Raw genomic sequence first — 15713 nt, forward strand, 5'->3', positions numbered from 1 at the left:
CAACATTTATTGACATAAAAAACACTACATCACAACAAAAACATAAATAGAATAAAGAATTTTTTAACAAAAAAGAAAAACCGACTCCAAAAAAATAAAAAAAATGGAACCGACATGGAAGGGCCTACTCTAGCTGACGCAGTTTGCACAGAGCGGGTGGACGCCTATCGAAAAATAGTATGAGCAGCGGCAGACCCGTGCCAGCTAACGTAGACCCTAAGAACTCGACTGTATATTCATACGATTCGATTCGACTCGTCTCGGCGAGCCTACCAAATACCAAGTCTTTACAATTGTTGTCAACGTGACAAATTAGATTGCAAAGTTAGCCATAATTGTTTCATTAAAAGTATATATTTTTGCCTCGTTTAGTAAACTAGTTCATTCATCCCTCTTCTCCCCTATGGAATATACGAGGAGGTAATATTGCTAGTAGCATTGGTAAGATACCTTTTTTATTAGTATTACTTCAATGGCCGATTAACCGTTCGTAAAGCTGACGAAAAGTTCTAAACCTTCAACGCGATGCCATCAGCTCGGCCGCACATTAACGCGACCGGCGGTGCGCCGAAAGATTTTCTAATACATTGCGTGCGACATTAACTCACCGCTGTAGGACGTGCGTTTCTACCGTGCAATGAACATATAAATCCGAGAAAAGTCGCCGATCACGCATGATCGCGCCATCCACACACTCCTCCGGCAGTTTCAAAATCTGAACTCCGGTCAACTCAAAACACGCGTGTATTTGGGTCAGACCGTTCGAACAAACATATAGTGTGTAAACTTGAAAATAGATTTTATTTTTAGCAGCCCAACCTAATACCAAAACGCCACGCGCACCCGTTACTTCACAGGCGTCCGTGTCGATTGTTTCTGGATTAAACAACCGGTTAATTATCGAGCATTCCCTTGCTAATGTACACGGTGATTTTTAAACGGTTATCAGGAATAACAACTACTAATAATTCTCAAGAAAACTTAACCTTTATAGTTTTCCTTGTAAGTTTGATATACTTACTACCACCCTAATTTTTTTCGCTCGATTTTAATGAAAATTTGCACTTTCAAGTTGAATATTTAGCAAACGTATCACTGAATCGAAAAATTGTTTTAGCAAACCCCTAATAGTTTTATAAGACCTATCCAACGATACCCCACACTACAAGGTTGGATGAGAATAAAAAAAAATCAACCCCACTACGTCTATGAGAGGTACTATAAAAATTGTTTTTTGATTTTTTTTATTGTACCATTTGGTCGGCATAGTTTACATATATATTCGTGCAAAATTACAGCTTTCTAGTATTGATAGTCCCTGAGAAAAGGCGCGGACGGACAGACAGACAGACAGACATGGCGAAACTATAAGGGTTCAGTTTTTGCTATTTTGGCTACGGAACCCTAAAAACGCCGTATTCGCGATGTTCTGTTACAAGTGAATGATCAAGTTTATCAGCATTTTTAAAAATAAACTATCTTAGGTCCTCTTTAAAAGGTGGAAGAAGTGGCCCCTTGAAAACCTTTGCCCATTTGAATACTGTTGTCCTTTTAATGTAGAAGTCGAAATAGTACCGAAATTTTGGTGGATTACGTGCGGCAGTGAGGTGAGGGTATAGGCGGCGCCAGTAGCTGCAACCGCCAGCACCAGCAACCTGGGGCGTGCAATCATGGAATTCAGTGCTAGTGTTGCCTACCCTACCAAGATGGTACCTTTTGTACAGTTATGATTTATGGACTGTCATCTGTCATATTTGTAGCGAAAAAGTTTCACCCTGGCACGCGACTCTGTTTGTTTGAGTACACGCACACACCATACTGAAACTTTTGTATTTATATTTTTGCTTTGCGTTTAGCAAAGACTGTGTCCAAAACAATTTATCTAAAGCCCTGTAATAATAAAAATCGTGCAAGTTGCATTAGATTGCGAGGCCGGAAGACGAACTAGTGTGAAGTGATCAATGAGGGCTATCGTTTTTTGTCTCACTAGATGGCGCACTGTTGCGTGAGGTTTTTAAGTATGGCTTTCAAAGTCTGTTATTACGGGCGTGAAAACAAAGTTTAGATTAAAATCATATTTAATACACCTTAAAACCGTACCATAAAAATATCAAGCATGCCACAGTGTTGCATAGTCCCCGTTTTGTTCGGGAAAAAGGGAGGACAAAGGTTTCCGAAAGACAAAACTGTCTCAAAACACAGACATTCATTGCCCCGGAACGCATATTTGCCATGATTAATTTCAGATATTGCAGAATATTCTAAAAATTTTCCTAATTATAAATAAACCCGCGTAGCTCACCCAAAAACTATGAGATTTGACATTTCGGAGACCTCACGCTACACTAGCGCCTCTAGTGGCGAATTCATACGCGATAGCCCTCATTGAACGCCGCTATAATGCTTCTTGCACGATTTTTCTTGAAAGTCTAAATTGGACTTTAAGTTTTCAATTTCATTTGCCAGTTCCGTAGAAATGTTTACAATATCCCATGTGAGTTTGTTTAGCGTGCTTCTTTACGCCCTGTGTCAGTCATACATAATGTACGACTCTGAGTTGGTATTAATAGAACTGCGTGCGTACCTGCTCTCGCTAGACGCGTGTTAAAGGGGCTCTTTCACTCCATACAATAACACCGTAAGATGGACATCGTATCGGTGAAGTAAAGTTGACGAAGGTTCAACATTATGTACCTACGCTGTGCCTTGGAAAGTTAACTAGTTACATGAAATAATATAATTTTTTAATAATATAATATGATTTATTTTAACTCAAACCTCAAGAGGCAACAGGCTGATTGTAGATTGTACAACAAGTGCATAAAACGCGTCATTTTACCCGAGACGTTTATATCCACCCGGGCCGTAGGCGAGAGTTGATAGTTAAGTCGAGGGTAAAATTAATTATATGAACAATTTACTTTTCTACAGCACAAACAGCTATCGTTAAAACAAAGTAAAATGCAATCAAATATTACAACTCCATTTTTACCCACTCTTTTTGGTCCGATTGTATACTCGCAATTTACGCACACCAGAGGCAGAGCGCGTTTTGGCTAACGCGCTGGCGTTCGCGATCGCATTCACCATCTTTATCTTCCTTCGTCTTATAACGTATGGCAGAAAGAAATTGTGAAAACGATTGTGATTCCAAGTGTGTTAAACAATAAGACCTCAGTACGCGTCATGTTTTAAATAAGTTTATGTAACTAAGTATTGATAAAAAATGCGCAGTTTATTAAAGTAAAACTTGTACTAAACGCAGTTAGAAGTAGAAATAGTAGGAATCCTCCGCCTCCATAAATCGCTGTCCACTGCTGGACATAGAGGCCTTTGCCCGAGGTAATATTTTTCTTTTTCCTTCAAACATTGATTTGCCGAAAAGAAACGCTTGTTCAGTTATAAAACTTTATCGATGATTCTTAAAAACAAGTTTTTTTTTAAATACTGCGTTTGTTCCAACCATCAAACGTATCCAACCGCAGCGTCCGGGGCCGCCTTAAGACGACCTTCGCTCCACTTGCCAATACTGAAGGAACCCGTCAACTGATTGATGAGGCGTCTCCTACAATAATAGAGTGCGTGCAATCCTTATTTTTGTAGCGTCCTTCAAAACGCGTGTCGTTCACGGCTTTCGTATATCAACAAGTGGCGATTGAAGTGACTAATGTTTTAACACAACGTACGTACGATACTCTGAAATAGTGAGACGACGCGGGTCCTGTCAGTCGGCAATAGATTTGCAGCACAACTTTAACATTAGTGTCAAATTTTGTGTCTGAAAAAGTGGCAGATAGAGGAAAAATGACGATTTGGCATAGACGTATCGCGTAAATCGTGAAAGATAGTTCCGTTGGATTTATGTAGGTACTGGCGAAAAGTAGCACGTTCTCAATATGTTGCTCCAAATCGTCAAATAAGAGTTGGCTACAGCTCGGGATGTTCCAATGGGCTAATAGTATAAACATCACACGGAACGTCATCACACGTATTGTTGATACGCTTTCGGTCACTAGGTCGGACGTAGATTTAACAAACGTTTAGGACTAACTTTGGATTGTTGTCGCCTCCATATACCGCGTTATATTTACAAGTGATGCTCACTGAACTACCGCGTCACGGGCCACAGTCTCTAGACGCGTCCAGCCGTGGGCGTCGCACGTAAAACACAGTGTGAACCCAGACCGTGCCGCGAACGGTCGCTCACGTTTACTTCTGTACCGAGTCGCGTGTCATGTGAAAATGAGTCGGAAACAAGACCGATACAGCGCGCCCCGGCCGCGGACCATTACCGGCCATTACGGCTCCTCCCCAAGCGTCCTGGGCTCCGTCTTCACCCCCAGCCCTTCCCAATACAACCCATACTCCAACTATTCCAACTACGGCTCACACAACTACAGAAACTACAACCCCTACAGCACTGGCTTCGGCCGCTCTACTTCCGGCATATATGGCGGAACCAGCTCCGGTTATGGCGGTGTTTACCTCAGAGGCGCCGTCCTCGGCTCGCTCAATATCATGACACCAGTGTTAAAGAAGTTAGATAAGAAACTTTTGGCTAGTAAAACGAACTTTAAACCTAAAGCTGTGCCCCCCGCGAAAGTGCAAGAGCCTCCGCAAGAGTTGGAACCGGAAGCGCCTCCGGTCAGGCCGGAGAGAAAGAGCCGGTCCGGGAGCAGGAGTAACCTGAACAAGGAACGGTCCCGGTCCCTCACGGCTTTAGAGCCGGGAGGCCATCTCAATGCACGCTCGCTCAGTCTCAACTCGCTGGCTTCTGATGGCTACTGTGTACGTAGATCAGGCGTTTTAATTATACATCCTTTCTGAAAAATAAATTGGTTTGAAAATGAGACCGGATGCTGCTTTTTAGTACAGGCTAAATTTGTAGTCGTATATAAGAAACCAATTTTTTTGACATCTAGTCGAATTCAAAGTTTATCTCAAGTGTGTTATGGTGATTGCTTCATTCTGAATTATTTAATTTGTACTTAACAAAATATTGCGAAAAACATATGATTACCTCTGATGAATTTTATTGCATCCATTTGACAAGTTACATTAACGGTAAGAAATGGCAAGATTTTTTAGGTTTATCTTAGGAATTTGTTTTTAGAGAGCTAAATTAACATTTTGGTCAACCAAGCTCAGAGTGACAATAATTAATTTTGGTTCAAATTTAAATATAGTATACAGCAAAGGACTAATGAGTCTTCATTTTTTATTTGACTGTGATAAAGTAAGATAAGTAATACTGGCTCGCGGATACCAATTTCATAACAGATGTTGAATCAGCTTTTACCCGACTGCTCCAAACAAGGTTATTGCTAGTATGTATGCTATTTACACCAACTAAAATGAGCTTTGCCGGAGGATTACAGTAAAATATTTGGGAACTTCCTTCCTGGGATATGGGATAGCAACAGCCTACAGTATTTTATTTAAATGAGATTAACTAACCTCGTACTCATTTCGGCAGATTACTATGCTTAAACTAAAATTTAACTGCCGAAGCTAACCGAAACCGCAAGTTCGGTGAGACACGCTGTAAACTGTCGAACCAGAGGAATACGTATTTAGTCGTATAATTTTTAAAAGCCATAATGTAATGTTTATCATAATATTTATTTAAAAATTAAATGGTCAACTGTAGAACTCTGTAGGTTAAGTTTATTTTGTAGTAATTCCTAACAATTAATAGATTTAGAGAAAAAAAGGGTTAAGTATGACAAAAGATACATTATGACATAAAATTACATTATGGCTTTCAACAATTCGACGGCCCCCGCGAAAAAAACGTGTTTACACGATTTTATTGTTTAATTACGTTATTTTAGCTATAACGGACCATCTGTATTTTTTAAAGTAAATTATAATAATAAATTGGGTAATTTAAGGCAATGTAAATGTTTTTGAACTAAAAGTACAAATACTTTTTTACAAGAATAAAAAAAATTGGTATTTTTTGCATTTACTGGTTAATTCACAAAGTAAAAATTTCATTCGAGGCATATAATTGTTGGTGTATTTATGTTCTTTACTTTCTTCTTACATTGTTTCAAACTTAATCCATCAGATGAAGAGCTATTGCAGTCGAGTTCATAAACTTTTGAGCAAACATTTGATCAAAAATATCTGAACACGACTCTATTGTTAACGGCGTAGAAGCGTGTTCAGATATTTTTTAACAAATTTTTGCTTATAAGTTTATGAACTCGACTGTACAGTTTTTCCATTTTTTGTTTTTCCTGTAAAGTTTATGTTTTGATATTACACGTTTATTCGCGGGGACCGTCGAGTTATGCGAGCCGATATGGATCTGAACCCGGGACTTCAGGTGCCTCGTGCGCTCATGTGCGTCCAAATTGCTGCAACACTATGACAGCAGGGCTGGATGAAAGTACCAAAAAGCCATACACGCGTCTCCGGCATGGAATGCACTAAGCATAATGCAATGCATTGTTTCATTGCCTCTAGCACACAGGCCTTATTGACTAACGCACCGACGTTCGCGATCGCATTTTCCATCTCTTTCCATCCTCGTCTTATGACGTGTAAGAGAAAGATGTGGTAAAAACGATTATGATTCCAAGTGCGTTAGACAGTAAAGCCTCAAATCATTGCTATTCAATTCCAGTCTTATAATTTATATCATACGCAATCGACTAACCGGGTATAATCTTTTTTTGATAATTGGTTGGCTGCCAAACATTTTGTGGATCACCCACTGTTTAATTATTTTCCTTTAAGCTTTGGTTGACTCTGACAAATTATTTGTGCGTAGGGAATTAAAATAATACAGTGGACTTTAGGTAGGGACGGCGTTTCGAAACTTCAGCACATTGGAACCATGAGCTTTTCCACTGTAAATGTCATAGATTATATTCCCACGGGAAGTGAAATAATATTTTACTGTGGCTTCAGACCTGTCGGAACGGTGTTAAACCCTTTTTTTTACAATAAAATTATTCCTAGTATTATTTTATTACTTATGAACGTGGGCGGATCCTGGAGGCGTTCATGGGGGTTGGGGGGAGAGGGTTAACCCTGGGTCGGGTCTAAGACTAAGACAGATACAGAGAGTAGATATTTTAAAAAACCCAATAATTTGCTGCATTCATGTGATTTTGTTTGTGGAGATGGGAATCCAACAGACTCTTAGAAACGACATAAACCAGTGAAAAGAAGGATCTTTTTATCATAGATTTAAGTGTTTGCATGAAACGACTTTTAAATAATGCCATGCCATTGAATTAATAAATAAGTAGAGATGGGGCTGGGTGGCACCACTGCACTGGTGTCAAATCCGGTGTTCACAATGAACAGATGTATAATCCTAAAATCTCAAGTTGTATAATCTTGGGACATAAAATTTTGCCGACATGTGCTCATTTCATGGCATAGCATTCGTACTTAAATATTAATTAATTCAAATTCATTTATTTGCTCAATGACACGTACAACAATAATACGTCTTCTATGAAGTCAAAGGTTCAGTATTAGTCGAAACCAAAAGACTGGGCATGCTACTATTTGCATGTAAACTGGTATCTTAGGTTTTGATTTATATTCACGAGTGCATCATTTATTTTTCAGTCCGGCAGCGAGCGCACGGAGGATGGCGACAACCGCGATTACAAAGCACTTTACGAGGCGTCGGAGGCGGAGGTCCGTCAGCTGCGTAAGCTGCTCGCCACGTGCGAGAAGCAGCTGTGCGAGGCACGCACCAACATCACGCTGCTGTCACAAGTGGTGAGTGACGCGGGGTCACGTGATGCGGGGGACGCGTGATGGAATGTGGGCGAGTTAGCGCACGAAGGATGGCGACAACTCCGACTATAGAGCATTTTACGCGGCATCAGTGGTTGCGCGCTGTTCGAGCCCGAGCTGCTGTGGCGTGAGGCTTGTTGCAAGTGGTGAGTGACGCGGGGGCGCTTGACGAGGGGGTCACGTGACGCGGGGGACACGTGATGGAATGTGGGCGAGTTAAGCCCACGGAGGATGGCAACTCCGACTATAAAGCTCTTTACGCGGCGTCGTCTTTAAGCCACGTCCGAGCAGTGGTACAAGTCTGGTGCCAACATCACACGGGTATCGCAAACGGTGTTGACGCGGGGGGCGCGTGACGCGTGAGAGGTGCGGTAAGGTAGCGTGTGACGCGTAGGACGGGTGATGCCCATGCGAAGTAAGGGGACCGTGCTGACATTTTTTGTACTCTTTTGTGTGTGTGTGTGTGTGTATTTTGCTTTGCGATATTAAGTAATATAACTAACTAACATGACTACTGCAATCGCAAATATACTTTAGCTTACCTGCCGCCTAAGCAAGTGTACCAACATACAAATTATGATAAAATTAATCGGGAATATTTCCTCCATTGGTTGAGCTAGTCCAAATGAACGCTCTTGCAGAGATTTGTCATCGGAAATTCGTCTTTGATGCGTCACACTTTGAACATTGGCTGAATGTACTAAAATTTTTGTTAGATTTAATTAATAAGAAAGTTTATATGAAATGGATTGACACCGATGGTAATGGTGGCCTTCTCAAAATTATATGGTCATGTTTATTCTGCAATGCAGTCAATAGTTTTACTGTACAACTGAGCCAAATCCGACAACAGTCCAAATTTGAAGTTGGACGAGGCCCTAGGGGCATCTTTGTGCGATGTGTGCTTATTTTTTAAATGTTGTGATATTGGTTTTTAGGCAAATTTAAGGCTATGTTTTTGTTCTTTATATTGTTATCTATAATGGGAATAGAATGCTGTATTTTGTTACTTCCTGCTTACGAAACGTTAATAAGTTTGGAGCATGTTATACGTGTATCAATTCAATGGAGTTTTCCGGCAGGTGAATATCGCTAGATGGCGTTAGTATCTTAAGGTCTGTATGACGTAACAGTCTTGCTTGCGATTGGCTTATTTAGTTATTTTACCAATCACAAACGTGATGCAAGCTGAGCTGGGATCGCTTCGCGATTTCGCAACTACATAGGTACTTAATACTTGTTTTTTTTTTAGTTTAAAGCTAATATTTTTTTCTTTATAATTTTTAGCTGCGGGGAGCGAGATTCGGGCTCCGTATCCTGCCGTCCCACTGACGCTTGATTTAATACAAGAGTGAGAGGGACGGTACGGTGCGAACTTCGGTTTTCGAATTACGTAGTATTGAAATTGTATTTTTTTTTCATGTATTATTTCAAATTTCAAATATTAAAGTTGTCGAATAGATTCACATTACTGACGCAAACTATTCTGTCGCAGAAACTTCCATTAGCTAAACGAATTTCCAATTATACCGCCGTATGAACTAACTGCGAATTAAGATCAGCTGCGCAACTATCCTTGTTTCGCTTGACAATGACGCGGTCCGTTAGAAAAGGACAGGTTTAACTACGAAGTATTGGTTTTATTTAAATACATGTATAATTCCATTAGAAATTGGCTCTAAGCCCGATGTTGTCCAGAGCAATGAGTCATCTAGTTTACAAAATAATATTATATAACACTTTACTGTATGGGTGTACCTATTAACTAAAGTACCTGTATATCTTAGTCTTCAAAAAAAGGTTTGCTTTTATAGCTTTATCTGACATACAGGGGGCATTCGTTAGAATACTAATTTACATGGATTTAATTAAATTATGTTATAAGCTGTTGTACAGTCATCTGCATTAATATCTGCCACAGTGGAGCGAGCAAAATATCTGACACGTCCTACGGCTCTAGAAATAGAGTGATATCAGATATTTATGCACGCTTTGCGGTGTCAGATATTGGTGCTGGGGGGTGTAAGGATAAGTTCCCCTTTGTATATATATCCTCAAAGATGTCAATTGTGTTTTGTTTTCTTATTTTGTACAATAAAGAGTTAACATACCTAAATACGTACACACACGTACATACGTACACATTGTTAGTCATAATATGATGTTTGTTATAATTAATATTTAACAACTCTTTTTTTTTCTTTGAAACTATTTATTTTTCAGAATTGTTATAAAACAAACCTAACCTAACCTATAGAGTTCTACAGGTGACCATTTAAAAATTTATGAAAAATGCACGCGGTTTCAGCGGGAATAAAAAATGCCTAACAATAATTATGACTTATAAATAAATTGTCTCACATATAATATACTGTAGCACTAACAACTTTCTGACTACGTATTTAGTGTAAATTAAATGTGTATGCCATTTTTTTTAATAATTTCAATATGCGAAAGCGAAATGTTTTTGATTGGTTTACATTTGCGGCCACGCTTGCTATTACGTATTTAACTGTGTAAATGTTTAATGAGAATTACTAAGTATATGTTTCATTTTTACAGAATCAGAATTCGTTCTCCGATACTGAGAAACGCGAGAAGAGAGCAATGGAAAGGAAATTATCTGAAATGGAGGAGGAATTAAAGGTATCGTATTAAAACGTTGTTTATGAATTAGAATTCGTCTGAAGTAGTCGGTCCTCGCCTGCGAAGTTACCTGAATATTCCCTTAAAGTTGTACAGTTTTATGTGGATGACTTTATAGATGATATTTGAGTCGCTTTATTGTGCTATTGTAAAGCGTAAAGTTCCGAGAGTAAAATGGAGTCAAATCGGTTACTTATAAAGGTCATGCTAAATGGAATGCTCTGTTACCATTTTTGTTTGCAATAAATTTAATTCTATTGACTGATTGAATGATAACTTACTAGTCGACTTCAACGGCGAGCACCGATATAAAATTACCAACAAACACTCACATAAATATATCATACACATCACTATGTATATTAGAACAATCTTGTACAACAAGGGCCTGTACAGTGTAACGGAAATAATCGTGGTGTTCGTTTTGTAGCAATTGCAAAAACTAAAAGCAGAGAACGAAAGGTTGAGGGCAGAGAACCGTGCCCTCACACGCGTCGTCAGCAAACTTACCCACTCGGCAACGAAATAGGTAAATTGTGTTGAGCGCGGCGTAAGGTCGGCCGGAACAAGCGTTGACACCCATTGGTCTCTTGTCTTACTATAATAGGGTGGGGAATTAGAGGTAGTAAATGTGGAGGTGGTACCGCGTCAAGTGTTACCGATTTAAATTTTGATTGCACTTGTTCGTGAGACGGTTCTTTCACTTGCTCAACTACTTATTGGATGACATATTTTGGATGTTCCCTTGCAGGATCATTATAATACCTCGTTATCAAGCGGCAGTTTGATGGCTTGCTAACATTAGTGATGTGATGTGCAATGCAAACTATCCAAGTCTCGACGTTGTAGCTATGTATGGGAACACAAATTATGTGTAAACTCAATTTAATAAAGTTTTTTAATGGCATTACACATCACTAATGCTAGGTAGCCACCAAACTGCCCGCTTGACAACGGGGTCTTATCATTATTTTAGTTATTTGAAAAAAAAAGTAAAAAAAAAAACAACGAAGTATACTTTGTTTGCTATAGTTTTACCTTTGTTTAAAAAGTTTGCTAAAAAACAAGTTTCAGGGCTACTTATGGCCTGAATAAATAGGACTTTAGGTCTGAACCAATATGCTATATCTTTGGCCTAAATCGCTGGTCAGTTTTAAATACAAAAAAGTGTTTCCTTAATATTACCAGTTCAAAAGCAACTATATCCAAATCATAGAAACCTTGTAGTTCTCAGAGGCCATGGTCGTTAACGCAGCCGGTCGGCCCACCCCTCGCTGTTAAGTGTCGCGCGCCCTCCCCCCCCATTTATAATGCGATATGCATATTAACCGTGTGATATGGCGAGCATGCTTTTGATACGTATCTAACTTGCGTCCGATTTGTCTACGTTTTTCGAACTGCCGTCCTTCTTGGGATGTTATGATTCCGTTTCAAATCGTCAATTACTGGCCACCTTTTAATAATGAATTCTATTTATAGGTGACTAGAATTATTTTTTAGTGCAAGGTGGCCAGCTGTTGATCGGTGCCTGAAATTGACGATTTACCCTAAATCGAGCGTAAAGGGACAAATTCTTGAAGTGACAGGTGGATCGCTAGATGGCGTTAGTATTGTGAGATCTGTTTGACGTCTTGCTTGCGGTTGGCTCATTTAGTTATGAACCAATCCCAAACGTGACGCAAATGTCAAACTTGTCGAGCAGACCTCACGCACGATACTAGCGCCATCTAGCCAGCTGCAGAAAACGACAGTTATGCAGGTTTGATTTGAACGTGTGTTCCACTGAAAGACGGACTGACAGCATGACAAAGCTACGTTTGATCTTCCCGGCAAAGCCTTGAAATGTGTGTTAAATGTCTAGATGTTGCTGTACATATTGTTTTATAAATATCCCATGACTGTGTCAATCATAAACGTAATATTACTTAGACATACAGACCTTGCTTGACAGCGTGACCGAAAGTGAAATGGGCCTGGCTGTGTAAATTTGTAAATGTCTGTGTGAGTTTTAGAGTTGCCCTCACTGGTAAATATGAGTTGTCGATAACCATAGGTACTGTATACCCGGTATCCCCGTATATCCGGTATCGACATATAGGTACTTAAGGTACACAGTACAAATAAATCTTAAGGGCTGTTGCAGTAAAGTAGGTACTAGAAACTTCAGGTTACCAAAGACAGGAGGCTAAAGGAGGCTCTCTGATTCAAAACGGGTCACGCTGTCATATTGATTTTATCTCTTTCCCACACATAGCTTATGCCGTAAGGATCGGTTTCTTCACTCGCACCACTGTAGGTCTATTTTCGCTAGTTATATTATGTTTATGGTGTCAATGGTCATTATCCGTATAATTTGGCAGAATTAGGGCGCTTACCATCTCGTTCATGGAAATGGATAATGTCGGTAAATTGCTTTTGCTACTGAGATACAAGGATAGCAATCCACTGTTTAGACCATTTCTTAAGAAGAATCCCAGTGTTCTTTCCCTAACAGTTCAGTCGAAAGGCGTAGACATGTCGTTATGTACTGTGTTTTATCAGACAATTTTCAGCGGTCACGACTCAGGAGCTAGAGATTGTCCTCACGTGACATGAGATTTCGTGTAAAAAAAAGTGTGGGTATACAAAGTGACATATTTGATTTCCGTTAACTTTAAGGGAACATGTTGCAGATAATATGATGTTGATGTGTTCAAAACGTTAGTGGCCTAACTCTTACCGTTTAAAAAGATAGTCAAGAATTGAGATACTAAATTATGCGAAGTAAAAAAGTGTAAGTAAAAGTTAATATAAGTCTTTTTTTTAAGTCTGTAACCAAAGTGTTCTTAATTTATAGATATTTTGCAAAAGAAGGCTGAAAAAGTAAGCCTTTCTTATGCGGCATGTCAATGTAACTTTTCAATTTTCATAATTTTACAATTTAGTTTTTTTTTGGCCCTTGGCTTTTTATTTTGTCTGTGAATACATGAAAGAAAAATTATCGAAAAAAATATTTTTTGGTAAAGTAGTTAATTACCAAGTAGTTCCTATTAATAAATTGGGCTGTTTGTTGAAGGTAACGCAAATCAAGAAAAACACGGCGTATAAATAATTGGACTAAGTAGTTCTTTATTCTTTGACGGGTCATTTCTGTTTAAATACGGTAATTATTAAAAAAATATAGGTTTACAGGGTGTAATCGTTAAGTGTGCCCAGGCGATTATTCCGTACCTACTACAGATCAAAAAACTGTGAACTGATATCGAAAGTACGTTGCCTAATGAGTAAAATGACATCATTAACTTTTTAAAAATAAAAAGAGAAATATCCATAATTTTTCCCATCCCATACATTTAGTACGAGATTAGTAGAAAAGTTTTAGTTTCCTTATTTTAAAAGGTTATTGTAGAAGCTTGGTAATGATATTTAAGAAAACTATTTATTAACCTAACAAAGTAATAAAACTATCTTTTATATCAGTTCTAAGCTTATAAAATAACCTTTTAAAATAAGGAAACTAAAACCTTTGTATCTAATCTCGTACTATATGTATGGGAGTGTTTGATGTCAAAATGATGGATATTTCTCTTTTTATTTTTAAAAAGTAAATGTCATTTCACTCATTAGGTAACGTACTTTCGATATCAGTTCACAGTTTTTTGATATCTGTAATAGTTACGGAATAATCGCCTGGGCACACTTAACGATTACACCATGTATAATGGGCAACATTTTACCCAGACAGCGAGTGACGTTGTCAGTAAATGCCATCCCTACTCGCTGTCTGGGTAAAACTGCACTGCTACTGCGTACTGCTATTAAGCAGTAAGATCTCATAGTATTTATTGTCTTTGGGGCAGGTTAAAAGGTTGGTCTGTATAAAACACAGCACCGCAGTGTGCGCTACAGTGTGCTGCATGCCTTGTTATTGTCCGTGAATCACGTAAAGACGAAATAGAAACGTTACCGCCCGAATAGATCATTTCATACAGTAGTTAGGATCATTCGATCGTATCGGCACTTACCACTGTTCAACATCTAGGGTTGTCTTTAGAATGGATTGTGATACTAAAATACCCGATGCCGGTTTTAAAATACCCTAACACAGATGAGCAGTTTGTAAATATTTTTGTTAAATTTAAGGCTCTGCACTGCAGGTAAGAAGCGATCGTTTCGCTCGACAGGTCAACGAATGGCGTAGTGTACCTTTAAAAGATGTACTGTTGTTGATAACTTACACACACCTTCGAACCTTAATCACACCAAAACGGCCAGATTATGAATGACATAAAACAATAGGAAATACAAAAGAAAACGGAACAATTTTTTTAAATCTGAAATTGTCTCTAACTTACGACAATACGACATTTACTGAGAAAGTTTTATCTCAATTTAATTTCTACTGTTCTATGTCTTACTCCAGAAAGTAAATGTTTTGCAACTTGCGTCATACGTAATTGTGCACAACAACGCAGGTCGTATTTATGCAAGTGTAAGGGAGTGGGAAAAGTGTAACATCCCACACACACGCCGCATGTGTACTTACTACATTATAGACTGTGTGAGCGGGTCAATATGCACCGTGTTAATTTCGATTACCGTTAATTTCTCTAAGTCACTAGTGGCTAAGTCTTATTGTTAAAAAAATAGTCAAGAAACAAAAACTTTTATAATGTACTGCACGGTAAACAGTTAAAAAGCTAAATTTATGACTTTACTAGCTTTTGCCCGTGGCTTCGCCTGCGTGGTTTTCGGTTATCGCGCGCCCTTGGGAACTGTGCATTTTTCCGGGATAAAAAGCAGCCCTCTGGCCCATAAACTATCACTATGCCAAAAATCACGTCAATCCGTCGCTCCGTTTCGACGTGAAAGACGGACAAACATACAGACACACTTTCACATTTATAATATTAGTATGTATGTATGTATGTATGTAAACTCTTTATTGTACAAAAGAAAATTAACAAAACATTACTGACAAACTTTAAGATACTTGTACAAAGGCGGACTTATCCCTTTAAGGGATCTCTACCAGTCAACCTTTGAGTGGATGAGAGGAGAGGAGCAATACGTTAGGGTCCGACAAAGGGTGAGTTTTAGAGTTAAAATAATGGAAGCTACTATACAGTGCTTTAAACAATATAATACATAAACTACAATATAAATAAATAAACTACTATATATATGACCATAATACATATAATATATAAGCATATTAACAAAGGAATGTTCTCAAATATTTAAGGAGAAGGTGCAAGCCACATTCTTCTCAAGCCTTCCCTAAAAGATCCCACGGTTAGTTAGTTAGTAGATTAGTATGG

The 15713-nt window shown here is 38.7% G+C and overlaps 1 protein-coding gene across 11 annotated transcripts in view; it reads left to right on the top strand.

Annotated features, from left to right (window-relative positions):
• Mbs (Myosin binding subunit) overlaps nt 1-15713 on the top strand; it is a 115621-nt gene that overhangs the window by 93458 nt on the left and 6450 nt on the right. For 10 of the 11 annotated variants that reach the window (XM_074100197.1, XM_074100180.1, XM_074100209.1 and 7 more), the window contains 3 exons: nt 7594-7749; nt 10330-10413; nt 10844-10942. In XM_074100197.1, coding sequence (XP_073956298.1) covers nt 7594-7749; nt 10330-10413; nt 10844-10942 — 339 coding nt within the window. The remainder of the gene's footprint in view (nt 1-7593; nt 7750-10329; nt 10414-10843; nt 10943-15713) is intronic. The other variant, XM_074100190.1, reaches the window with a different exon arrangement.

Source organism: Choristoneura fumiferana, chromosome Z (assembly GCF_025370935.1).
Source record: "Choristoneura fumiferana chromosome Z, NRCan_CFum_1, whole genome shotgun sequence".
Classification (NCBI taxonomy): Eukaryota; Metazoa; Arthropoda; class Insecta; order Lepidoptera; family Tortricidae; genus Choristoneura; species Choristoneura fumiferana.